Source organism: Furipterus horrens, unplaced genomic scaffold (genome assembly GCF_987537825.1).
Source record: "Furipterus horrens unplaced genomic scaffold, mFurHor1.1.pri manual_scaffold_11, whole genome shotgun sequence".
Taxonomy (NCBI): domain Eukaryota; kingdom Metazoa; phylum Chordata; class Mammalia; order Chiroptera; family Furipteridae; genus Furipterus; species Furipterus horrens.
The window spans coordinates 31,567,119-31,593,368 of record NW_028327181.1 but is presented as its reverse complement, the minus strand read 5'-3'; the positions used below and the strand labels follow the sequence as shown (position 1 = coordinate 31,593,368).

Sequence of the window (26,250 nt, the reverse complement as noted above, 5' to 3'; positions counted from 1 at the left end):
GAATGGTCTTGTTTTATTATTATTAATTTTTTTAGTTTTTTAAGTATATTTTATTATGCTGTTACAGTAGTCCCAATTTCTTTTCCCTTTGCTTCCCTCTTCCCAGTATCCCCCTCCAGCGATCTCACACCCCTTAGTTCATGTCCATGGGTCGTGCATATAAGTTCTTTGGCTTCGCCTTTTCCTATATTATTCTTAACTTCCCCCTATTTTGTACCTACTAATTATGCTTATTAATCCCTGCACCTTTTCTCATTTCTCCCCCTTCTGCCTCCCAGCTGATAACCCTCCAAATGATCCCCATACCTATGAGTCTATTTCTATTCTGGTTTGCTTAGTTGGATTTTGTTTTTATTTTTTAAGGTTCTGTTGTTGATAGCTGTGAGTTTGTTGTTGTTCTACTATTCATAGTTCTGATCCTCTTTATCTTAAATAAGTCCCTTGGACATTAGAATGGTCTTGTTTGAAATGTTGCTGTACTGGACCTCTCCCTGCAGACTGTTTGGGGTGTGGACAGGCCAATTCCTGTAATGGGGGAACCTGCTGTTGAGAATCGTTATCCTCTTACTGAGACAGGAACCAAGCTGGGGGTGCCGGGAGGGAATGAACAAGATAGCTAGGTTGCTTCCAGGAGGGACCCAGCGGGAGACAGGGGCAGGCAGAAGGTGAAGGAGGAGAGGCCGCGGTCACGTTCTATGGGGAGACCTCAGGACAGCAAATGCCTCTCCCCTGGAAGTTACAATACTCGTTCTCGCAGCATTCGTGAACATAAACCCAGTCACCATATAACGTCAGGTCGCTGCAGAATCTCTGGCACACCAAATATGATAACTGGAGAGTCATGTCTGTAAGAGAAGCAACCATAGAAAATGAGCCAGTGATCTAAGTTCTCTCGGGGCCACTCACGCCTCACCAGCCCAGCGGGGGGAGATGTAACTAGGCGTCAGGGTCAGGGTAGGTTTCGGGACGGTTTCCCAGCTTACACTTTCCCAAGAGGCCCCCGGCAGGTGGTGTAGAAACCAGGGGCCCTTTGCCCGCGGTCCCCGCCACTCTCAGCTCCGTGCAGAGCGGCTTCATTCCTTTTCCTGCTAGATTAGCACCGGGTGCTGGCCTGTCTTCAGAGCTGGGGTCGGTTCGGTCAGTTTCCTTGGGAGTATAGAGTCCCCACCTTCTTCCCTCCTGTCTCATTTTCCTGAACCCCCTTCTGTCTGCAGGCACTGGGACCCGCGCTGGGTGCGTCCTGCACCTCAGCTCCTCTCCTGGACCAGCCTTAGTCTGAGGTATAAAATGCCTGAAGCACTCTCCGAAAAATGTTCTCAGGCTCTCACGGCAGCCCTCACCCCGGCCCTCCACCTTACCGAAGTCATAGATCTTTAAGGTCACGCATTTCTCTTGCTCCTGAGCAACACAGACACCGAAGCCTCTTCTACAGCGATCTGTTGGCAGGTGCAGGTGACAGGTTATGCACCTGAGCACTGTCGCTGCTGGAGAGCACAGAGCTGGTGTGAGGCCTGGGCTTAGGGAGCCGGATCACAGAGTATCTGCGGGGGGCGGGGGGTGCACGGGCTGGCGGGCAGTGGAGGAAGAGCCGTAACAGCGTGTCAGGCAGGAAACAGCCTGAGTGCTCACCAGCTCCACATCCCAGGGAAAGGCTGTTAGGACGATGGAAGGGTTCTGGTCCCAAATGAAGCCATCTAACCTGGGTCACTGAGCGAAGACCTAGCCTTCGTGGCGTAGGTTTCCCAGCGTGAACATGGTTGCATGGATGCGGACCCGGCCTGTGCGGCAGCACTGTGGACGGACAGAAGCGTGATGACGAGGGGGAGCCGCTTTAGAACAGCTCGCCCAAGCTGCTGCTGCTCGGATGGGGTTTCTGACCTCTGCTGCTTAGGTGTGCTCAGGCGATGTGCTGTCATGTTTCACATTCAGACTGAGTCTTTGTGAAGGCCTCCTGAATTATAACGTGGTCTGTGACACTTTGTGTGGTACTGTGGGGGACGCTCCCCAAGACACAGGTTTAATTTTTTAAAGCACCTCTCTCTTAGTGTACCTACGTGAGAAAAGACAGTAGCATTCATTGAGCAACTCATCTGGGCCGTGTTCTCTCAGTTTGTAGCTGACTGGATTCTCACAAAAGCCTTGTAAGTAGGTATTTCCCCAGTTCTCAGATGAGCAACCGAAAGTAGAGAATTTAAGACAATGACTGAACCATGTTTTTTAAAAAAATTTATCTGATTGATTCCAGAGCATCCAGTATTTTCTCTCCCAAAATCACTTGTTTTAATTTTTATATAAAGTCCCTGACAAGGTTATCAAAGGCCACTGTCCCACTAAATTATTAATAAAGAGTACCAGCTCCCCCAAGATATGGATACTGACTTATAACTGGAAAGCATGTTCGAAGAAAGACCTTGTTAGGATTTTGGGTTCTGGGGAATGGCAGGGAGAGAATGGGGAAGCTGTGTGAAGGGGCAGCTGGAGAGGCTTGCGCCCCTGTTGGGGATGGCAGAACGTTGAGAAGGTCGGAACATTGGCCAGGAAGGCCAAGGGAGCATTTTGAAGGGTAGCTTCTGCTCCCTTACAGACGTAGTCAAGGCTCATCCCTGCGTGGTGTAAGTTACACAGGTGGGGTTTCCTGGGGCTCCCTAAATCCCATCTCTGGGGTCCTCGACTCAGCTCTGTGACTCACCCTCCGTGCAGCAGAAGAGGGAGAAGACCAACAGGAAGTGTTTGTCCATCCTGACACAGCAGTCCCCTGATCAGGGAGGAGAGAATCCAGAGAGGAAAGAAGGCAGGGGCTGCCAGCTGGGCCTTGAGGCTACCTACTGGGAGGAAGCCTTCTCCGTCCCAGGGCAGGGTTATTCATGCCTAAGGGAACATACTGATCCCACGAGGTTTCCCCTGGGAGCTCAAGTGCATTTCTCTCCGCCCCACGGCAGAGAATTATGGTAATTAATAAATGCTGGGGTTTACATTAAGTGAACTTTGCTTTTCATCCTAGTAATTATTATTAGTCCTATAGTTATGATATTCTAATTCTTGTTCCCAGGAGGAAACTGGATTTAGTGTCTTACTCAAGATCACATACCTAGTGGCTGACAGGGCCAGGACTCAGAGCAAGACTCTCTGATTCGAGAGGCCATACGTGAACCACCTTGATTCCCTGCCTCTTGGAGATTTATTCATCCACTCAAGAAATATTCCCTGAGCACTTCCTGTGCCAGACACAGTTTTCTGTTAGAGAGCACAGCCACGAATCACTCAGACCAGCTTCCCTAGCTTTTTACCTTATGGGTGAGAAACAGGAAAGTGCAAGAGAAGAAACGATGTATAATCTACGGCCAAACTGGGTCTGCAACCCAGAACTTCTGATTCTCGGCCCAGAACTCTTTCACTTTACCAGCAATGCAGCCTCCATGGCCAGGGTCTGGTAAATGTGTAGGGCTGGGGTATTCCCCTAGAATGATCATACAGCTTGACCTTTAGCACATTTATATTGTGGATCTGGCCGGTTTTGTCCATGATGTAGGTAATCTATCTCTGCAAAAATGAACTCAGTTAAGGTTCCCCCTGGATAAGGCACTGGAAAATTATGACCAGTCCTGGGAGTCTAAATCTCCTATACCTGTCAGTGAGCCGATAGGACTTAGGCTAGAGATGCTAAGACTCTTCCATGCTGATTCAATGACATGCTCTTCAGTTGTAGAAATGATGCGCTCCATAAAACATTTCAAGTCTGACATTCTGAGACATCAGACATAGATTGCATGAAATAAGGTCTTAGCTCAAATGCCACAAAATTGACCATCCTGCCTGCCTAGGGAGAGAGCCAGAAGCCTTAGACACGAGGGAATTGGTTCTGAAATGAACCGATTCTAGACTGGGGAGCAAGATTGTCAAGTCTTTTCTGTGCTCTGCGTTGTTTCCAGGGAGGATGCTACGAACAGCATGGAAGTCTTCAGGGCTTTCCAAAGGCTTATCAGGAAGGCAAACCCCTGCATCGCAGATACTCGGCTTTACAAGATTGTCAGGGTATTTCATTGGTCACAGGTTTTCTCTGTTTCGTCTGTTTAAAGACAGGGACTCTAGAGTCAGACTTTGGTATAGACAGGATCAGGCTGCTTAGTTCCTGGGTCCCCAGGGGGCAGCGATGATTTCCCAGAGTGTGTATAGAGCCTGGAGTGAGACATAAGGATCCTTTAAAAATTCCGATGGGGAGGTACCTGCTGGTGGGGGCCCAGCAAGTCACCTGGAGCCCACATCTAACCCCTCACACCTCTGACTGCTGGTGGGAAGAGCAGGAAAGGAAAGAACAAGTCCCACCAATCCACGTCTCCCTCTCTCCTTTTATCTCTATCTCTTCCTCCCCCTCTCTCTAAAAGCAATGAAAAAAAAAAAAAGTCCTCAGGTGAGAATAAAAAACGAAAATCCTGCCGAGCCACCCCCTGGCAGGGAAGCCTTCCCTGGTTAGGCAGTTAAATTGCAATGTCCCTCCTCTCGGCCCTCCTGGGCAGCTGTGGTCTCTAAAACTGGGCCCTGACATCTGTGAGACCACCGATTTGTGTCCTGGTTTGCTTGTCTTCTCTTCCTGTGATACTGGCATTTTGTATGTGTTTCGTAATTATTTTGATTACAAAATCAGTCACCAGGAGGCAAACCAGACCCATTCCACCTCTGCTCACCTTTTTCCTGAAACTTCCTTTCCCTACGGCACAGAAGGGGCCCGCCTGCGCTTTCCCCTCTGTCAGATCCCACCTACAATCCCGAGCTTGTTTTCTGGTGCCTCAGTCTATGTGAGACAAAGAGAAACCTGAGATTATTGGACAGAGTGACTAGGTCAGTGAAAAGAGCTAAAAGGAACTAAGGTGTCCAAATCCCGTCTTGATCTATCTGAAAGGTTAAAATGTGAAAGAGAATGTTGACTTTACCTGCACAGCTCAAGGCTTAGCTCTACAACAGTGAATCTATGTGTATATTGGCTCATCATTGAAGAGCATACAGCCCTGGCTGGTGTGGCTCAGTGGATTGAGTGCGGGCCTGTGAACCAAAGAGTTGCTGGTTCAATTCCCTGTCAGGGCATGTGCCTCGGTTGCAGGCCGGGCCCCCAGTTGGGGGCATGCAAGAGGCAACCACACATTGATGTTTCTCTCCCTCTCTTTCTCCCTCTTTTCCTCTCTCTCTAAAAAGATAAATAAATAAAATCTTTTTTTTTTTAAGAGAGAATTTTAAATTTAGATGCCTTAGAGGTTGCGACTCCAGTGGGTGGTTTGGTTCTGGGAACATGTGGGGGACTGCCTGTCCCTGAAATTTTATGCTTCTGTAGTTTAGACAAATGGCCCAAGGACAGGTCCCTGGAGGAGATGGACCGGCACCTTCGTCAGGATCTGCGCACATCCCAGGTCCCAGGATGCTCGTTCTGTTTTTGCTGGGCATAGCCTCTCTGGTCTGGACAAATAATGGTAAGTCCCGGAGACCAAAAACGAGCTGGCTGTTGGTTAAGAGAGGGGCATATGCTGGGGGAGGAGAAATTTCCAAAATTGGCTTTGGGGCTTTGGGGCTTTGGCAGATACAGGTGAGGTTATGACAAGAATGATTCTTCTTCTTTTCACAGGGGCATTTTTGGAACATGTAACAGGTACGACCATGCCTGTTACCAAGGCCTCAAGTCCTTGGTAAACTTCCCCTCCATCTTCAGTGAGAGCTAGCAGACATTCTTCCTATAGAATCCTAGGAGTTTTCTCCCTGACCAACAGAGTCCATTTCTTGTAGTAAGGAAGCTAAAATCCCTCTGTTACTCCCTTTTCCTCATTACTGACCAAAAAACATCTAGATCTTGGCTAAGCAAGGGGCTAACTACTTGGGGTCCATAGATAAATTTGACAGGAACTCCGCCCTTTAGAAATCATATAAAACATTTGATTTATGTCTGGGCCTGTTGTCTTTCACAAGTTATAAAGGAGAAAGATTCGGAGCCACTAGGCAAGAGGAAGCTCTGCTAGAGAAGCCCACGGCCCGGAGAGGCTTTCCCCGAGCACACCCGCTAAGCGCCTCTTTTCTGTGTCTGGAAGAGCCTGCAATCCTCTGTTATGAATGTAAAAAATACCACCTGGGGTTCTGCTACGACAAAATGGAGTCCTGCGGCCTGGAGTACCAGCAGTCCTGTGCTGTTGAGAACATTTACGTCCTTCCAAGTAAAGGTAGGGTCGGGCACAGAGTGACTGAAGCATACGCCCCTCCTCCCCGTAGGGACAAGGCTGCCCTCAGAGTGTGAGTGGGGTGTGGTGGCCCTCCAGAGGGGATGGGTGGCAAGAACGCACTTTTTCTTAAGACATTATTGAGCGAAGAGGAGGCTGATGTGCCTCCCTGGTTAGGGAACGAAGTCCATCCTCTGGGTCAGGAATGAACACTCAGCTTTGGGGCTCATTCAGGGCCCAGAGAAAACTGAGGGGGGCTCTGAAAAGAGGGGGTTCCCGGGCATGTGGTCGTAGGAAACAGACTCATTGCAGGTGTATTCCCTCTCTTTTACCTCCTCAGGGCGGAGTCTATACTTTTATTCAAAACTGTCTTGCAAAACCAAGTGTGAGGACGTCAACTTCCTGGGTTCTGACAAGAGGACAGAGCTCATCTGTTGCAAACATACTAACTTTTGCAACCTCCCCGAGGGAAGCTAGTTCGGCATCTCCCCTGGATTTTGGGTCACTCATTCTTCAACTCAGCACCCCCTTACTTCTTCCCCCAAACCTGTATTTTGCTCTCCTCTGTTAACAATGGTGGAGAGCGAGGAAGCCAGCTGGGAGTGAAAGAGTGGCCAGCGGTGGAGAGTAACCGAGTCTCGTGAATTATAGAGCATTAGACTGATTTTTGCAAATCTCTGTTGCTCACATCTGGCAGGGGGGTTGGTTGCCCTGTGCTGGTGATGCCATGAGGTAGGGTTGGGTTTTACTTTTTTTTACTTATTTTCTCCTACATGGGAATGCAAAGACTTGGCTCTAAATAATCCCAAGCTAGTGCTGAGAATTCTGTGACCACACTTTCCCCTCATTCTCTGGGTTGGGACTCTTTGGATTAGCCCTGACAGTACCAGTTCAGGTCTTGATTGAGCTCTGATGTGCACAGGCACAAGAACCCCTTCAGTCTGGTAACATAGATGCATAAACTTTGTGAAACTGTACATGGCTTCTGTGTCTTTCCTTTATCCAACGCATTGAAAACCTCCCAGGAAGTTCCAGCTTTAGCTAAATTTAAGTAGGTTATCTAAATAATAAGGTGCTTTTGATCTTAAATAACCTCTATGCAAACAAAGGCAGAAGCCAGGTAATCTAGGATAAACATGTTGTTCCTTGTAATAGGTGCCTTCTCCTCACTAACTGCAGTACGAAGGAGGAAGGTTTTCACTTCCTAACTAACAGAGGTTAATATGTGAGTTCACATGATCTGGGGTCTTCAGAAAATAATTGATCAGCTCCTGTCATGGTGTGTTAAAGCTTGGGGAATTTTGCTTGACTTAGACTTGGGGGGAGAGTAGATTGTCTCCCAAGAATCCTGACCCTCCCTGGATGCTCCCTTCAACCTTTTCCAGCTAACTCTCTCTTCTTCCCTCCCCACAGTAACCTAGAGAACACTACCTATTCCCAGAGGTTGGTACATCTGGTAGGACATGTGGGTTGCCAGCAAATCTCCAAGAGCTGGAGACTGTAGAAATGAAGAGAAGGCACGAGGGAAAGTTTCTAAACCACATACCCCCATGGCCATATTTCTGATAATCTTTTCTTGCTCTTCTGCCCAAAGCCAAGTACATCAAGATGGGCACTTGGCTGAGTGTTGGACAATTACTTTGTTTCCTGGCTTGTGGTAGGTCTCCATTCCCCCTGTCCTCAAAAATAGTTCAATATTACCTTGTATTGAATGCATTCATTGAGAGGAAGTTGGGTGTTTTTGAGCTACTACACTGCCCTTTGACAGATTATGTCAGGAGAAAATCGGTTTCCGATCTTCCCTGCTGTTTTTCTAACAAATTAGGCCATGAAATGATGAAAATTAACTCTTTAATTATTATTCACTTACTTTAGGTTTAATTTTTTTTTTTTTTTTTTTTACCATGTTAACCTTTCTATGGCTTGGAATCTATATACACTGTTATATTCATTTTTTTAGCTGTGTAATATTATCCCAGGTTTAGTAGCATTCATCCTGACAACCAGGTTTATATGTTTGCTTGTTAGTTTCCACCCTGTTATATTTGCACAAATAAAATACTTTAATATACAGATTAATTTTAAAACATTTGCATAATAAGTATGCTGGTATTTTCTCCAAAATTTTATAATGTTAGAATGAATATTATACTATACTTTAGCATCCTGAAAATACTTTAACTACTTTAGCACCTTGAGGTAGAAAATACAGTAGATTCTTGCATTCAGGGTTGGTTAATTGGTTTATATGGGTAGAATGAAGGTACGTACTGGCAGTGACTTCCAATAATGAAATCATTCATGGAAGAATTATGGTGACGTGTAGTTAGTGTCTCAAGCAAGTCAAAATCAAACACTAAGAGGAAGCTTCAAATGAGAAAACAGACACAATGTAGATGGTGAAGGTGGCAGCTGGTAGCAGGAAGAGTAGCAGACAGATAGTGAGCGATACAGACAGACAGAGGCCGACTGACACACATTTATGGCTAAGCTGGAAGTGAAGATTCACAAACCACTGTGGCAAAGCCCCCACATTTTTCACACCCACACTGGCCTCCAGGTCCAGTCTTCCTGAGCCTGTCCTGTGATGTTTCCCTACCTTAGTTTTCTAGGAGGTTCTGATTCCCGTATTGCCCTCCGTTACAATACCCCGTCACCCCCTGATTTTCCCGGTGCAGCTGAAATACATCTCTGTTCTTCACATTTTATGAAAACGTATTTATATATATACACAAGTAAGAAGTAAGGGAACCATCAAGGAGGCCAGACCCTGAGCAAGGGCACTTGTTCTAGACTCAGGTCCAGAACACTCTTCCAGGCCAATAATCCCTTATCTACCAGAAAAATATTAAAGCAATTATTCTTTAGAATATGTGTATTCCTATTTACATTTAACATTATTTACAACAGCCAAGCCATGGAAACAAATCAAGTGTCCACTGACAGAGTGGATGAAGAAGGGGTGGTACATGTATACAATGGAATACTACTCAGCCATAAACAGGGGAAATATTGCCATTTGCGACACATGGATGAATCTTGACAGTATTTAGGCTAAGTGAAATAGAGAAGAACAAAAACCTTACGATTTTACTCACAGGTGGGCTATCAATCAAAAAGTAACAAACAAGCTAACAAAACAAACATACAAACAAAAAACAAACTCAGAGATACAGACAGAACGGTGATTACCAGAGGGGAAAGAGGGTGGGGGTGGGTAAGTGGAGAGAGGTGCTCAAAGATGTGGTAACGAAAGGAAACTGGACCTCAGGTGCGGGCACACAATAGACTACATGGATGCTGAATTATAATCTTGCACACCTGAACATTATAACGTTATTAACCAATGTTACCCCAATACATTTAATTAAAAAAAAAAAAACAACAAAGAAGTAAAAAAAATTAACCCAATAAAGATTACTTAAACGTAAGACGCAAAAATAACAAACCCTTAAAAGAAACAAGGGAAAAACTTCACAACATTGGATTTGGCAATGATTTCTTGGCTATAATATAAAAAGTATAGATACATTGGGTTACATTGCCAAATATAAACTTCTGTTTATCAAATGATAGAATGAGCAAAGTGAAAAGACTGCTCACAGAACGAGAGATCATATGTCTGATAAGGGGAGATATTCAGGACTTATAAAGAACTCCAACCACAGCAACAATACCCAGTTGATTAAAAAATGCACAAAAGGACTTGAACAGATATTTCTCCAAAGAAGAGACACAGACGGCTCAACATCACACCCAAACCACAACACGACACCACTTCACACCCATGAAGGTGGCGACCATCGGAAAGACAGGAGATGACAAGGGCAGGTGAGGCCAGGTTCGCGATTTGAAATGTGTTTATTTAGGCAATGGTCCTGCGGGCCTGTAACATGGCGCTTGGGGGTAAAGTAGAAACAGCAATTTCCGGAGGTTCGTTACACAAGTCATGGCTCCGGCAGCACCTGAAGTTCACCAGGTAGGCGCTCCATTGTATGCGGTCCACGTTCGCACAGTCCTTCAGGCAGCCCATGAAGGTGAGCCAGAGGCTGCCGTCATCTGCGGACAGAGGAGAAACCGTTCTGCCAAGGAGCCCCTCCTTCCCAGCCGCCACCAGCACAGATGCGCGAAAGCCACCTGGTGTTTGAGGCTCTGTTACTCACACGTGAAGACTTGGAAGGCGTTACGCGCTGGGGGTTTCCCAGACCAAAGGCGGTGGCAGAGCGGCTGGGGGAAACGGCTGGTGGCGGGGAGACCCTGACAGTGGCAGTTTGGGGGTTTTGCCAAAGCTGGATGCTTCCATTGCGAATCAGCGCTGGTTTCAGTAAGGGTGTAAACGCCGAGGGCTCGCTGAGCACAGGGGGCAGGAGACTAAAGAAATCATGATGCTTAGTCTTACTCGTCCGGGCCATTGAAGTCTATCTCTGCGGCTGCCCCGGCCCCTCTAGGCCAGAAGTTGGAGACCACCCAAAAGGAAGTCCAGGCCAGGACAGAGGCAGGGAGCAGCCCTCCCGGCCCCTGCACCCAGCTGTCTTCCAGCCAGTTTCCTCTCTTCTGTTTTCTTCCAGCCTCTCAGAATACAGTGTTCCCTCACTTACTGCGGGTGTTACGTTCTAGACCCGGCCGCGGTAGATGAAAATCCGCGACGTAGGAACCTCACATTTACTTTAGTATTTCTATATATTTTAAGGCTTTATAAACCCTTCCCACACACCTATAAACCGTTCCTAGTCCCTTATTAACCTTTTCCACACTTTTATAAACACTACTTATGTTCTTAAGCATAGTCTACACTCTTAAACCTACATAACTTTAACAACATACATATACAGTACCGCAAAATTCCATGATATAGCAAGAAATCCCCGATAAATAATTGAATGTAATCGTTTTTAAAATCCTGCGGTACAGGGGTGCCGCGATAAGTGAACCGCAATATAGAGAGGGACTGCTCTACTGGTCCTCCAGCTACAGACCGGGGCCCTTAGCGATCACCGTCATCTCTCATCATTCTGGTGCACGATGAGGGTAGAGACACCAGCCACTCCTCGGCGGAGACTGCCTGGAGTAAAGTGTGGCCCCTCCTTATTATTGTGGCCGACTTGTCCCTGTCTCGTTCCTGGACCCCTTTTCTCTCCCCTCAACCCACAACTTACATTTGAAAACCCTCCCGATTGTGCAAGCCTCTCCCACTGCTGCCGTGCACACTCCTCTGCCTCTGGAGCAGCTCTCCCCTGGGAACTGGACGTGGCACATCCTGCACTGAACGATGTCTGTAATTCGGACCAGAGAGCAGGGGAGCAAAGTGAGAGCAGGTATCACTTGCCGTGAGAGGACCCATCTCCCCTTTCCAGCTGGGATTCTGTGTGGAGCCTGGGGGCTTTGCCAGAGGTCCATTCAGCATGTGCACCTGCCTCTATTAAAACAGGCTGGACCAAGAGAGGGGCTGGAGTTTATGTCCTCAAGAGTTTTAACCTGAAAGAAATGGGAGGGGAGAGGAAGGAAAAGAGGGACAAGAGCCAGGCCGAGAGGATCAGATCAGGTCCTCTTCAGACTCACCTGGCAAGTTCTTTTTATCACCAGGTATGTGATAGGGTGCCCACAAAGCTGTAGTCTGCCTGACACTTACCCCCGGCATCAGGCCCTTTAACCCTTGCAATGCATGGGGTACATTCTGTGCTCATAACCTGGAGCCACACAAGGCCATGCAAGGTCCGTCCAAAGCCTGGTCACCCATCTCATGGCACCTCTGCACCTGTTCCCTCTTCTCAATTCTCTTCACCTTGCTATGGCCTCTCAGATTCCCCTACCCATTCCTACAGGGTGCGGCAAAGACCAGAAGGGGAAAGATAAATACACTGTTTTTTTAAAACCTCATTCTTTTCTTTAACCCTCATTCAACCCTGTGTGGCCGTCTTATCACTGTGGGTCGTGTCTGGAAGCTGACGATGGGGGGAGATGCAGCTGAAAGTCACTAGTGACACTTTGCATTTGACCAGCTAGTACCTGTACGGGCAGCGTTTCCCTTCTACTCGCCCTTTCCCTTGTCCTTGATTAACTCACCTGAAGCCTTGTCATCTGCTGTCCCTGTTCCTTAACATCAGCCCCATCTGCTGGAAGAGGTTGCTGAGTGTGGAAATGCAGGGTCTATTCTAGGTTCCTTTCAATACCCAATGCCTGCCCTGCCCCTCCCCTCCCCCACCCCACCCCGAGGACCTCCCCGCTCCCACATCACTAATGCATGTCTACTCACTGTGCATAGAAGGTTCTCTGTCTATAAATGACCCAGAGAGAACTGTCAGGGGAAAAGATACAAACTCTGCAGACCTCATTTTAACAACCTCTCCCCCACCCCCAGCTTCTGCGAAAAGCCTCTCAATTCCTATAATCCACCCATGTTCTCCTTTAAGGGCAGCTTGGGTGGCGACCCCAGGGACTTGAAGCACTGCGGTGGAAGGCATGGCATCAGGACAATGGCCTCTGTCCCCATAGGGCGCCCATAAGAGGACCTCTGCCATGGGAACCCCGACCCATTTCAGGACCCTTCACACATCTCTCCAGCTGCCACCCCCAGGGACTCACCTCTGAAGCAGCAGAGCAGGACGGGGAGTCCCAGCAGGCAGGACTTGTCCATTTTGGAGGGAGAAAGGAGTGGGTTGGGCAGGAAGCTGCAAGTTGCCTATTTATGCATCGGCCAGGTTGGGCTTCCCCAGGCACAGCTAGGGGTGGGCACACGGTGGAAGTCCTTCAAAGACTACCCTGCTCCCAGGGAAACCAGGGACTCTGTCATTTCTCTTTTTGGCCAATGGGGGGAGAGGGACTGGCTGGGTGAATCCTGATGTATTCCAGTCCTATCGCAGCATTTTTGATGTCATGTTCTACAGTCTTTTCATGATACCACACTGTGGGAGGGCACAGGTGAGTCAGGGCTGGGCAGGCAGGATTCAGTCTTCTTCACCGAGGTGCTTGTTAAAGCAGAGAGGGTATATGAGTGCATAGAATTGGGGTGCAGAAAGGCCCAAAGAAGGCTGAGCGCAGTCTTAAAAGGGGAACGGGGAAGACGGGGTAGGGCCCGGGGTGGGGGCAGTGAGGCTCAGAGACATTGACAGAGGATTCCCACCGCCACAGAGGTAGTTTCCCGCTGTCAATCGTCCGGGAGTGAAGTAAACCCTGGGGTCGCAGATGAGAGTTGAGGAGAAAACTGCTTCCTGTTCTTGGAGTTCCCAGTGGTTGAGACGTTTGATGGAAGATTGAGGTTTGAGATTCCTTCTCCTGGAGGGAGGTAAGCTGGTCCTTCCCCCTGGAAGGCATGGCCAGGTATTAGGGGGTTTTACTTCAAGTCTGAGAGTGATATGGATTCAATCAGGAAAGTGGCTGAATGTGAAAGTCCCATGGAGGGACTGAGCCAGTGGGTTCAGTTTTTTAAATGTTTCTTTTTAATATTATTTATTTTTAGAAAGAGAGGAAGGGAGTAAGAGAGGGAGAGAAACATTGGTATGAGAGAGAAACATTGATCAGTTGCCTCTCCCACATCCCCGATCGGGGACTTGGTCCATGACCCCGGCATGTGCCCTCACCAGGAATTGAACCAGCTGCCTTCTGGTTTGCAGGACAACGCTCAACCCGCTGAGCCACACCAGTCAGGGCTGAGCCAATGGGGTCTTACAGCAGCCATATCAGCATCTTGTTCTAAGTTTTCTGTTAGTTTCCTTCAGTTATTCCTATACCCTCAACAAATTATAATGGAAGTTGCAGCTTAGTCTCTGCTTTTACTGCAAGGAATGGAAGGTGGGATCTCTGTCCACAGTTAAGGCAAAGCCATATGGGGGAGAAAGAGCAACTGGGAGAACGCAGCTTGTAGGGCACAGTGTAGGCCTAGGGCAAGGTGGGCAGTGGTCTCAGCCAGACGTTGGCTGGTGAGGTCAGGGACAGCAAGTGACTGATGTATGAGAGAGATTTTTCCCCGTGGTGCACTGGAAGTCATGACTACAAACAAAAGAGCCAACTGGCTTTTCCGTGCAGGGAGGGCGAGGGAGGAGAGGTGTAACTAGTTAGCTGCCTACCTGGGGTACCAAGAAGGTGAAGCTGTGTGATAGCACCACTAAGTATGTGTGTACCACACACACGCACGCACACACAGACGACATCGCTGAGCTTTGTGTTGTGCCTGAGCACTGGCAGGTCTCCCCTTCCCCTGCTCTCGTTGCCTTGACACTTAGGAGCAGGAGCTGGGGAAGGAGCTCTCTGCTTAGGCAGATCCCATGCGTGATAAGGGAGGCAGCAAGATGAAGACTCGGGGTCACTGTTCCTACGAGGCACCGATAGCCTTGGGCTCCCAGACTCTCCCAGTACCCACAGGACATAGGCCAGTGATCTGGCAGGGGAAGAACTGCTTCTTCTAGACCAGGGTTTGGAAGAGCAGTCAGATCAGGACAGCCTGTCCCTCTTTCCTGCACAGGTGAGTGGCACAGCTCTGGGTGCCTGGGACCTGCTGAACCCAGAGTTCTGCCCCCTTGAAGCATCTGAAGACGGAGAATTTTCAGACAACATGTGCAGATCCAAAAAAGAACACAGGTGAAGTGTCTCTGGGGAGCCTGGAGGTGTTCTTTTCTACCCTGAGACTTGCCACCCTGGAGGATTTCTGGGAATCTCAGAATTGTCCCAAACGTCCACAGGTCCCTAGATAGCTCCTTCCTGTGATTCTGAGGCCTGGAGAAGGTGGTCTCATTTGTTCCCGTTGCAGCTTACATCTCAATACAATGTCCTGTGCTGTCAACAAACCTATCACCAGAAGGACACTTTCTAAGGGTGACCTGAGCTAAGAAGAAATTAGGGACTCCTCTTCTCCTTTCCAAGGTGACCTCACAGTACATGAAGGCCATGCTCAGAGACCTCTTTGCAAACTGCCAGCATGTTATAATTATAAAACTACTCTTACAAATGTCAGGTTATGAAAATAATCTTTCTGTGTTCAGAGAGACTGTCCCTGACCCGTCTTACTGAAGCAGATTCCCCCTTGTTATTTCCTGTGTGTGTGTACAGTTGTGGGATTTGCATATTGGTGAAAAATAACACATACACCAAAAGGGTATAGAATATAAATGCACACATGAAATTATTTTAATTTTTTTACCCTCACCTGAGGACACGCTCATCGAGCTTTTAAAGAGTGGGGATTGGAGGGAGAGAGCAGGAGAGAAACATCAATCAGCTGTCTCTTAGGACCAAACCCCCAGCCCAGGCCTGTGCCCTGACGGGGAATTGCAGGTCTGAGGATCGAATATACAACATGTTGACTAGAGGTGATAACACTGTGTTGTACAGTGAAGTTTGCAAGGAGAGAAGAACTTAAATGTTCTCACCAAAATAGAATAAAGTAAAATTAAAATGTGAGGTGATGGATGTGTTAGTTAACTAGGTTAGTTGGGGGGGCAGGGGAGATCCTGTCACAATGTATATGTATATCAGATCGCCATGAAGCACACTTTAAATAGCTTACCATTCTGTCAATTATAACTCTAAATTGTTGAGTTTAAAAAAAAAAAAAAGGCTGTTGTGAGCCCCGGTGGCAGGCCCAGGCTGGAATCCCAGTTCTGCTCCCTAACGCTTTGACCTTGGCAAATCATTTAACCTTCCTTCGCCCCCATTTTAAAACCTGGAAAGTGGGCAGCTGGTGCCCCAAGGAGAACACAGCCCAGGGCGATGTCTCTGAGTCTCCTTCAAAGGCCTCCCTCGGGAACAGAGGGGGGGTGATAAGTTTGATCACTCAGGCCGTGGAGAACTAGAAGCCGCAAGGTAGAAGCAGTGTGCCTCGCCCTGCCGCCCCCGTCAAAGGGCCTACCTGGCCGTGACAGTGACAGAGCTACTGGGAGGGTGTCGCCAGAAGGCAGGACGCCGGCTTCTGGCCAGGGTCCACCGGAGCCGGCAAGCAGGGCGGGACCCGTCACCCGTTGCTGCCTTGAGCCATGGAAATGGACGGGACCGACATTTCTATATCCATGTGTGAGATGTAGAGGCAACGTTAGAAAAATTGATTGCTTGCTGCTTAAAAGGGTGTATTAACTAAAAAGAGGAGGAAAGGGCTGCAATGAAAAGTCCCTGGGGTCCAAAGTTGATGTTTTTATTCTTCCCGAGCGTTGGTCTTTGGGTCTTTTGAACACCTGTCATTCTATAGTATAGATTTTTGAGCAAAATTAACCTAGAGACCTTTTTTGGTCTTACTCAGAGACTGTTCTTTTTCTTGTTAAAAAATAACAATGACTATAATTTTGTAAGCACCTGCTCTGTTAGAAACCCTGTAAACACATTATCATTTTCTGAGATTTTTACTTTTTCTTCAATTACAGGTTACATTCCATATTATTTTGTATTAGTTTCAAGGGTACAGCATAGCGGTTAGACAATCCTATACTTTACAAAGTGCGACACCCCCGGGGATATTTCCAGTACCCACCTGACCCCATATGTAGTTATGACAATGTTATTGACTGTATTTCCTATTCTGTACTTCGCATCCCATGACTATTGTGTAAATACCTGTCTGTACTCAACCCCCCTCAGAGAAGGAAAACTCTGACTCCAAAAAACCTCCACTGCCTTGCGGCATACCTCTTCAGGGGAAAGGCTAAGGGAGTAAACCCTGACAGAAAATCCGGAGCCAGAGTCCCTAAGGCGGTTTGACGTTGTAGTCAACACCGGCAACTCCTGCGGCGCACCTGAAGCCAAGCTGTATTGACTCCGTCTTTCCCTTGGACCCTTCAGCTGCAAAGAGAGGGGGGGTCTGCTGCATGGGCAACAGCAGGCCCTCCATATCACCCTGCCCAGGCTCTGTAGCTTCAGCTTCACTGGAGAGGACACTCCAGCGTCATCGCAAGATGTCGATTCAACACGGGAGGAGACAGATACCGTGTCACTCCCGAGTCGGACTGCACAGCCATTCTCGGCGGTGCAGATAAGACTCTTGAGAAGCTACACCATCGTCTCTCGAGACGGACGGCTGCCGAACGAACTCAACCCCTTCACCCAGTTCCCCACCCCCACCCTCCTGGCAACCATCAGCCTGACAAACGCGTTGTCTTAAGCCCTCGCCTGAGCACACTGCTGCGGGGCTTCTGATGTCAGGTAACGGGCAGTTCCTGAGGACCCCAACTCTCAAAGGCACTCCAGAAGAAAGAAAGAGACTTCTAACGACACTGATTTTGCAGCTGAAAACCTCCTGACAAGGAAAGTTCAGATGGCTTTGCTGGTGAGCTCCACTGAACATTCCAGAAAGGAAGAACACTAATTGTCAAAAACGTCTTCCAGGAAACTGAAGAGGAGTTCGCTTGTCCTAACTCGTTTTATGGAGCCAGCATTACCCTGATGCCAAGACCACATAAAGATGCCACAAGAAAAGAATCCGATCTGTGACACAGCTTCCAGTCTCTACAACTCTGCATGTGCCGTCCCTCCTGAAGGAATGCCTGGTGCTCTTGGTTCTGCTTGGCTAGGTCCTACAATTTGTTACCCTGTGCCCCCTCCACAAACTGTTGTTCTCCTGAGGTACTCAGTGAGCACTGATACTCCTCCCAATAGATTTTAGTCTGATTAGGTGGCCTGTACCGCGAAACTGTCCGAAAGGAATTGGGTTCTATAGCAGTGAACTTCGGAATAGGCTTCTTGGACAACGAGAAATGTTTTTTATTCATCCTCCTCGAGGGGGAAATGTTTGAAAAGGGCACAAGGGAACTAACTAGAGGACCAGCAGAAGCAGCTACAGCAGCCAGGCTGGAGAGGTGGAGGCTGAGACTTGGGTTGTGTTCACAGACATGATCCAAATATAACTCAGTCAAGAGACGTGGGAAAGGAAAACAAGTGGATGTAATGGGTTCCCAAGAGGAAGAGAGAGGGGGATAAAGAGAGAGAGAACCATGTTGGGGTGTTTGCAACTTTTAAGTCTCCTTCCCTTTGAATAGGTGCCATGGTTTCCTTCACATAGACAGTAGTCCCTCTCTGTAACGCGGGGTTTTAAAAAATATTTTATTGAATTTTTTATCACGGATTTTTCATTATATCGCAGAATTTTGTGGTACTGTATACGTATGTTGTTAAAGTTACGTAGGTTTAAGAGTGTAGAATATGTTTAAGAACATAAATAGTGTTTATAAAAGTGTGGAAAAGGTTAAGGGAGTGGGAAAGGTTAATTGGGGACTGGGAACAGTTTATAAGTGTGTGGGAAGGGTTTATAAAGCCTTAAAATATATGTAAATACTAAAATAAATGTAAGATTTTTACTTCATGGATTTTCACCAACCCCTGGGGTGGGGGTGTCTAGAATGTAATACCCATGATAAGTGAGGGAATATTATAATCTGTTTGTCTGAGTGAAATGGAATTGTTGCAAAATATTGTAAATGCCAATTGCTCCTTTATTTTTCCTGTCTCCAATTTCTCCCCACTGTAGCACTGAGCACATTCCTTTTCCATTCCCTGTCCTGTAATTGGCTCACCACGTGGGACAATCTGATGGGGCTAGGTCCTGAGTCCTTGCGCTAGACATGTGTTCTTGAATGACAATCTGTAGTCTCCCACGTGATTCTTATCAGACATTCTGAAGCCCTGAGCTGAGATGGGTCCTTACCTTCACCTGAGTGGCCACGCCCCTTACCAGCCTGGTAGCATGTGATTTGGCCGAGTCAGGGACTCCAACACCACACATGCGTGTGCCATGCCCTCGTGTGCCTGCGGGACGAAGCCTGATCCCGAGGCGCAGTGGGCCAGCAGGTAACGTCACACAGAGTAAGCTGAAACAGCAAAGAATCTGTGGGATTGAAGGGGGCCCCACCTCAGCTGCAGTTAGATCCCCTGCCTTTTCTGGGGTGAGCTTGACTGTGCTGTCTTCCTTTGGCCACCTCTTGGCTATGCAAATTTCTTGCTCCGGGCCCTGCCCTGGCTCTGGAATGGAGAGAGAAAGCAGTACACCCACTCTCTTAGGGGCAGGGCCTCCCAGTACAGGAAAAGAAGCGCACTTTTTACAGCTCAGGAAGCAAAGTCACAGAGCAGGGGGCTGGGAGGGAAGGGCAGCTCCATCTGGACCCCGCACCCTGCCGAGGGCCCGTTCCTGAGCCCTTCCCGGAGCTCGGTGTCCTCCCTCATCATTGTTTCCCAACGTACATGGACAAGCTCCTGTGCCTCCTGCTCCCAGGAGCGCTCCTGGTTCTGTGCTGGCCTTCCACAGAGGGTGAGTGCCTAGCAGGGAGCCCCAGCGGGCAGCAGGGTGGGGTCAGGGGTAATGTGCTAGAGAGTCCGGATGAGGAGGAGCCTTTGGCTGCGGCAAATTCCCTTCCCGGCCATGGAAGCTCCTCCTGGGGACCCTGCTGTGCCTGCTGCTCAGTAGCTCCACCAAACTCTAATCCCCAGATGATGGGAAGGGAAGGGGTGATAAAGGGTCACTGGGGCCCTGACCGGTGCATCTCCGTGGGTTCAGCACTGCACCACAAGCAGAAGGTCACAGGTTCGATTCCTGGTACAGGCACATTCCGGGGTGGTGGGTTCAGTCCCCGGTTGGGGTGCGTACTGAGAGGCAACAAATCGATGTTTCTCTCTCCATTGATGTTTCTCTTCCTCTCTTCCTCCCTTCCCCTCTCTCTAAAAATCAGTAAATAAACCAAACGTTTCTGTTTTTTTTAAAAGAACCACTGGGGGTCTATACATGGGCAAATTAGAGAACAAGAGCATCTTTTTCTCTCTGCTAAGACCCAGGTCTTGATAAGTAACTCAAAGTAAAGATCCTCCTCTTCCTCCCCGCCCCCCATCCTGGGTCTTCTCTCTCTGCTGACCCTGCCTAGCTCTACCAGCAATAAAACATCCGTTTCAGGGCCCCTTTAAAAGAAGCCACAGACCGGGACTGAGCCTAAAAAGAAAGAAGGGAGAGGGCTTCCTGGAAACCTCATGACTCCTGAAACCAGGCTCCTTGAGATAGATCTGGGCTGTGCGGACAGGGTCCCCAGGGCTGGGATGAGAGGCCTGGCAAGTCCTGGGTCCCGCCCTAAGTCCCTGTCCCCCGGGGGCAGCCCCTCCTCCTTCCCTTACTGTCCAGCATCCCTTGTCTCATCCCATGGTTTCACCTGATGCCCAGATCCCACAGGGAGATTTCCATCCTGAACTTTGTGTGATGAATTTGTTGGCAAGACCTGCAGAAGGAATTTAGGTTCCTGTCATTCCAAATACCCTGACTTTGCCTGCCAGACCAAAGAAGAGTATACTTGACATTTCACTGGAGGTGAGGGGAGCGGAGGGATGAGAGGAGACAAAGATGGGATGGGAGGTGAAACTTTATGACGTGGCTTGGAGACAAAAAATAAGAAGCCATAGATCGGGGGTCAGAATCTTTTAGTTCCGCCAGCTCTGGCGTGAACTCAGGTGATGGCCTAGGGCACGCCGCCGAGTTCAAATTTCTCCTCTGTCCAATGACTGAGTTACAGCGGATGACCTCCAAATCCCACCCATCTCTGATAGCCGGTGACGGAACCCCTAATAAAGGACAAGCTGTTACAGCTTCTTTGCTGTAAATCCATGTGGGTGTTGGGAGCAGGAGGGAGTTGCTCTGGAAGGAGGACGCTCCATTTGTGGGAGGTTCTTCCAGCCTCAGGCTCTGCCTAAGGGGACAGGCGGGAAGGGAGGGACCGTTCCCTCAGCCACATTCCCTGTCCCATCACGCATCTCACCTGCGCCTCTCTGATATTTTCTTACCCTCTTCAGAATACATCTACCAATATTCCATCCTGGGCTGCCCAAAACGCTATGTGGAATATACACGCATCTCCAACAGGGAGAAAAATGTGTTCTCCTGTTGTAACGAAAGCTACTGCAACAGCTTGTCAGTAAAGGATGAGGTTCCGTACGGTCCCACCCAGTTGGGGAAGTTCGAATTCAGCTGACTGTGGGACCTCCTCCTGGGTGCGCCCTGCCTGTCCTTTCTGAACAAACATCGACGTCCAAAAGAGCCTTTGCGCTCAGCCACCACCTATGCTGTCTCTTGAGAGTGAAGCGGCCCGGAGTAATGAACTGTGGCGGAGGAAGGACCGTGTGTCACTATGAAATCCATCTGGGCCCACGTCTGGCCCACCAGGCCTGGTAGTCTGGTTCTGCTGTGCTGGCTGGGGCTGAACCCCAAGTGTAGGTGGGGAGAGAAAGTCGGGGAGACTGCACTGGGATCTGGGGCCCTGAGTGGATGGCAATAACAACTCTGATGAATAAAAGACCAGGTACGGGCAGTTCCTGGGCTGTCTCTAGTGAACCTGGTATGGAGAAAGGGGTACCGGGCAGAGGAGAGTCTGGCAAAGGCCCCCAAGTCATTTCATTTCTCAAATGTCTGGAATCCGAAATAACCATCAGGCCTCTGGCATTTTAGGCCTGGGGACGTCCCGGAAACAAGGGGGACCTGACCAACAGGGCCTGCTTTCCCCCGGATGGGGGGAGGGGGCTCCTCTGCCATCTTGGGGCTGGCTTGAATCAGGATGTGTGATGGAGGCAGCGGGAAGGAAATGTTTCTGGCCAGTGCATGACTTAAGTATTAAAAACCACATATTCTGGAGGAGATCGCGGGTTGCCTGAATTTGAACCCCGCCATTCCATCTGCCTGGCCCTAAGGTCCTCGGGCAATGACTTAGCTTTTCTGTACCCCAGACACCTCCTACTTTACGCTGTCGATACGAAGGTTAAGTGAGTCTGTAGCTTTCAGGTGCATATCAAAGAAAGGTGTTTGACGTTTCTCATCCCCTACACGCCAAGTCCTGGGCAGGACACTGTACATACACGTCATCTCCCAAACCCTGCAATGAAGTGAGATTATCGTCTCCATCGAGGTGATGAAGAAACTGTGGGTCAGAGAGGTTCGTTCACTCTGCAGAGTGTGCAGAGCAGCTGAGAGGCATCTGCCTGCACTCTGTCCCCTCTGCACCCCTGTGCTCGCCCAGCAGTGGGTGCCCCGCAGGGGTTCCCAGAAAAGTCACCGCCTCACCTCTGTCACCGTGGTCCCCTCATACCTCCCCTCAGCTTTGTCCCCTCTGATCCAATGACCCTGGACTCTTAACTCCAGCCCAGGTCTCTTCCCCAGCTCTGTCCAGAACTCACTGTCACGCTGTCCCTTGTGTCACGCTCCCCTGTGTCCTCTCCACTGTGTGGCCTGTTGAAGTGGGAGACTCGGCGGAAGGTACAAGCTTTGGCTTCAAACAGACCCGGGCAGGCGGCAGCGCTCTGGCCCTTGCCGGCCGCAGGACTCTGGGCAGACACCTAACCACTCAGAAGTGCCTAGAATGTGCCCAGAAACGGACCAGGCTCCATTCTGCACGTCAGCAGTTGGAGGGGTCAGTGGGAAGCTCAGGGAACTGTGTGCAATAGGCAGATGGACAGGGAGCCTCAAAGTCCAAGAAGATTCCAAGGCCTGAGGAGAAAAGATGGGATCGTGGGCCCTAGATGCTACCTACGTACTCGGGATCCTCTGAGAGCCTACGTCATGCGGTCCAGTGAGAACAGAGGGGGACAGGGTGGCCGAGTAATAGACACTAGAGACTAGAACAGTAAAGGGCGGTGACAGCCACAGAAGCCACATGACAGCGAGCTGAGGGAAGGATGGACTGGACAGGAGGGAGGAGTGAGTTTCAGCAAAGAAAGATTTACTTCTTGGTGTTTTACATTTGTTTAAGGTAAACATCTTCTTATTAGAACTGTGACAATGGATATTTCTATATCTTCTCATCTTTAATATATAGCGTTTTCTGCTCACTTTGTCAGCCTATTTGCTTTATCTTCTCATCTCCTGTTTTTAGCTTTATTTGTATTTGTATTACTTATTGACTATATTACACCCACAATTTAAAATAAACTAAGTGGAACATTTTACCTTTGTCTTGGAAAGACTAACAAGGTAAATTAAATGTGTCTTTAAAAAGACTTTATTTACTTATTTATTTTTAGAGAGAGGAGAAGGGAGGGAGACAGAGAGGAAGACAAACATCGTTGTGTTGGCTGCCTCTCGCAGGCCCCCAGCTGGGGACCTGGCCGGTCACCCAGGCATGTGCCCTGACTGCGAATTAAACAGGTGACCCTTTGCTTCACAAGCCTGAAATCAATCCACTAAGCCTCCCCAGCCAGGGCTAAGTTTATTTTCTGTATGTTTAATTTGGATAACATTTTTCAAAGTCATAAGAAAAATCTTCTAAATATTTACTTCCTTAGAATATCAAATTTATATATCTCAGCGGGCGATACTAGAAATGAGGCAGCCAGAGAAATGCGAAGGCTGCGAGGGGCCAGGCAGGCTGTGAGAGAAATGCAGGCAGAGGAGGGCTGACGGGGGTTTGCAGCTGTGCACGCAGTAGAGACCTGAAAGCGTAGGACGGAGCGTGCTCGGGGACCCGGGGAAGGAGCCAGAGGCCAGGAGGAAGGCGAAGGGGGACGTGTGGAGGGTAGGGCACGTCAGTGCGGGCTCCTGAGGAGCACACGGGACAGGAGAGGGGAGCAGAGGTGCCAGGGACAGGAGAGGGCCTGGGACATCCCCTGAAAGGGAATCAGCAGTTAATGAGATTTCCCCATCCACTGCTGTGATTTTCCTCGGTATGTGTTGCAGAAATCTTGACCTTGACAGCAAAAGCTGTCACAAATACCACATGAAGGAAGCCAGAACTTAGAGCAGGTCACAGATGCCTGGTCACAATGGACAGTCACTGAGTACAGGTCCCAGACGGACGGTCCCAGACGGCAGTTCACAGAGAGCAAGTCACAGACAGCGGTCATAGCATGTTACTGAGGGAGGTCATAGAATGCAGGTCAAGGAGGGCAGGTCACAGGAGCCTAGTCAAAGAATGAAGGTTTCAGAGGGCAGGTCACAGACAGCAGGTCACTAGGGCAGGTCACTGGAGCCAGGTCACAGAGGGCACATCATACTGGGCATGTCACAGATAGCAGGTAAGAGAGGGCAGGACACGGAAGGCAGGTGACTGAGGCAGGTCACACAGAGCTGCTCACTGATGGCAGGAATGAAGCAATACTGGGTTGAAATAGCCAACTTGCCTTCATCATGCCATTGACTTCAGAAACACCAGAACGTTCAAGCCAGAGGGAACAAGGATGAAAGGTCCCCATAGCATGCCCTTCTTCACTTAACAGGCACCGATGTCAGTCTCAAGTGCTTTACATGAGAAACGACACGACCTTCTGGCAGTGCACAAAGAGCACACCCGCACACCCACCCAGCTCCACCTCTCGCGGAACACTGACTGCGTATTTTGCATTGAATTATTACAGAAAAACAGAGAAGCCACCAGATGGTAGAGAAGTAAAAAATCACACTCGATATATAACAACATAAATTAAAAAGGCAGAAAAAGGCGAAATTCTAAAGACTATAAAAAAAGGAACTTACTTTTTTTTTTGATGTTATTCCTTGTGTTTATTGTTTTTTACTTTTTGTCTTGAAATGAGTTGGCGCAGCCCTGACGAACCGGTGCGGCGAGTCGTATGGGCATCATCCCGCAAAGTGAAAGGTTGTCCGTTCCATTCGCGGTCAGGTTCAGTCCCCAGGCGGGTGGCATTCCACAGGCAATGGGTCGATGGTTCTCTCCCTCTCTCCTTATTCTCGTCTCTCTCTAAAAATAAATGAAAGTCTTTACAAACCAAGTTTGTGCATTTCCGAAGCTTTCGTAGGCAACCCAAGACAAAGTAGGCATTTACTTAACTTTATTCCCTACTTACACTAAAATAAACAGACCAAAGGCAGGCCTGAATAAAAGACTTCATTATATCAATTATATTGCTTAAGAGAGTTATATTAATTATGACTCTTTCGTACTGGATCCCAACACCTATCCCTTTTCATCTCCCATACCAACAAATCGGAAAAGCAAAACACAACAAAGAGATAACACCCATAGAGTCTACAAGGAGCTTAGGACCAAGGCATAATTCCATGCCCTGGGTTCTATGGATGGGTATATACACAGTCAGTGTACATCTGTGCATCTTGTCACTTAGAGACACTCGGTTACCTGTCGCCGGTCTGCCTGTTCTCTTCCCTCACAAGACCCACTCCCTCTTTTACATTCCTCAGGAGAGTCTGTTTGTTTTCAAATCCTGAGGGTTTCCTGCATTGTCCTTTTCACTGCTCTGGCACTGACTATCTGAGAGCCATGCTAGTGAGAGAAATGCCTTCAGCTTGCCATTTCCTTTGGCTTTTACTTCTGACACTGTTGACAGATGTCCCCCATGGTCCCCAGCCTGGACCACCTGCACCCAGCCCTCGCTCCCCCTCCCCTGGCCTTCCCCACACTACTGCCTGTGATGGGCTGGGCACATCGCTGCTTTCTCCATCATCACTTACAGCCGGTGCCACCGCCTTCGGGAAAACGCAGTCATTTGTGTCATATTTACAGGTTCTAGAGGCATCTAATCACTCAGCTCAAAGGACTACTGACACCAATGCTGAACTCGTTTACGTGTCAGCTCAGTCATAGGAAGTACGGCATTTTCTTCACTTTGCAAAACGACTCTGATGCTGACAGTCTACACCTGTCAAGAGCCGTGCACAAACAAAGGGCTCTGTACCATTTCGACATCATTACATTATGCTTTTCATGTTACACTGACTTACTGAGGTAACTGTTTCCAAAAGTAGTGAAACCAAGGAACTAAGAGGGAGAAACAAGAAGGTGAAACCGGGTTGGGACCCCGAACCCTAACGGTTCTTGTGCAGCAGTTCGGACAACAGATGAAGAGCAAAGGCAGACGTGCACATCCCTCAATCAGCTAATTTGGTAGACATAGGAATGGAGACATTATCAGAAACTGTTTGCTGAAAGAACAGCTGCCGGTGCAAAGCCAGAGGAGAGCACATGGGAGCTCATTTTCCAAATATGCTCCTTCTTTTGTAGCATGCTGTTTCACTGTGCCCCAAAGATGCACAGAGCTAGAGCAGTAATAACGTACGGAAAGGTGAAATCATACCTCCTTCGCTTTTGAAACGAGTTTGGCCTTGATGGAGAGATAAAGTGTGTTCGCGCTCAACAACGGTCTTAAGGGC

General features: G+C 48.6%; 2 protein-coding genes across 5 annotated transcripts; both read right to left on the bottom strand.

The window, feature by feature from the left end:
* Positions 1-693: 693 nt before the first annotated feature.
* PATE3 (prostate and testis expressed 3) lies at positions 694-2,738 on the bottom strand. The gene is made up of 3 exons (XM_090292273.1): positions 2,690-2,738; positions 1,359-1,484; positions 694-845 (listed from the first exon to the last, which is right to left on the bottom strand). Exons 1-3 carry the CDS (start codon positions 2,736-2,738, stop codon positions 694-696), a joined length of 327 nt encoding a protein of 108 aa, XP_090148399.1.
* A 7,298-nt stretch (positions 2,739-10,036) lies between these two features.
* PATE1 (prostate and testis expressed 1) lies at positions 10,037-24,695 on the bottom strand. 4 transcript variants are annotated; one of them, XM_090291446.1, is made up of 5 exons: positions 24,598-24,695; positions 12,777-12,913; positions 12,448-12,489; positions 11,351-11,467; positions 10,037-10,253 (listed from the first exon to the last, which is right to left on the bottom strand). In XM_090291446.1, exons 2-5 carry the CDS (start codon positions 12,826-12,828, stop codon positions 10,060-10,062), a joined length of 405 nt encoding a protein of 134 aa, XP_090147572.1. In that variant the 5' UTR covers positions 12,829-12,913; positions 24,598-24,695; the 3' UTR covers positions 10,037-10,059. The 4 variants fall into 4 exon arrangements, 3 of the variants coding, with proteins under 3 accessions (XP_090147572.1, XP_090147573.1, XP_090147571.1); XM_090291447.1 differs by lacking the exons at positions 12,448-12,489; positions 12,777-12,913; positions 24,598-24,695 and adding an exon at positions 11,882-12,296; XR_016514052.1 differs by lacking the exons at positions 12,448-12,489; positions 12,777-12,913; positions 24,598-24,695 and adding an exon at positions 10,358-10,565 and having other exon boundaries at positions 10,189-10,253; positions 11,351-11,401.
* Between the last annotated feature and the right edge of the window lie 1,555 nt (positions 24,696-26,250).

What these genes read in the sequence shown, in the direction of transcription:
- PATE3 (XM_090292273.1), bottom strand. Translation starts at nt 2,738, where the DNA reads ATGGACAAACACTTCCTGTTGGTCTTCTCCCTCTTCTGCTGCACGGAG. An exon ending in CCTCTTCTGCTGCACGGAGG is followed by an intron (nt 1,485 to 2,689) that starts GTGAGTCACAGA and finishes TGTGCTCTCCAG; the next exon opens with CAGCGACAGTGCTCAGGTGC. An exon ending in CTTAAAGATCTATGACTTCG is followed by an intron (nt 846 to 1,358) that starts GTAAGGTGGAGG and finishes CTTCTCTTACAG; the next exon opens with ACATGACTCTCCAGTTATCA.
- PATE1 (XM_090291445.1), bottom strand. Translation starts at nt 11,591, where the DNA reads ATGGACCTCTGGCAAAGCCCCCAGGCTCCACACAGAATCCCAGCTGGA. An exon ending in AATCGGGAGGGTTTTCAAAT is followed by an intron (nt 10,254 to 11,350) that starts GTAAGTTGTGGG and finishes CTCTGTCCGCAG; the next exon opens with ATGACGGCAGCCTCTGGCTC.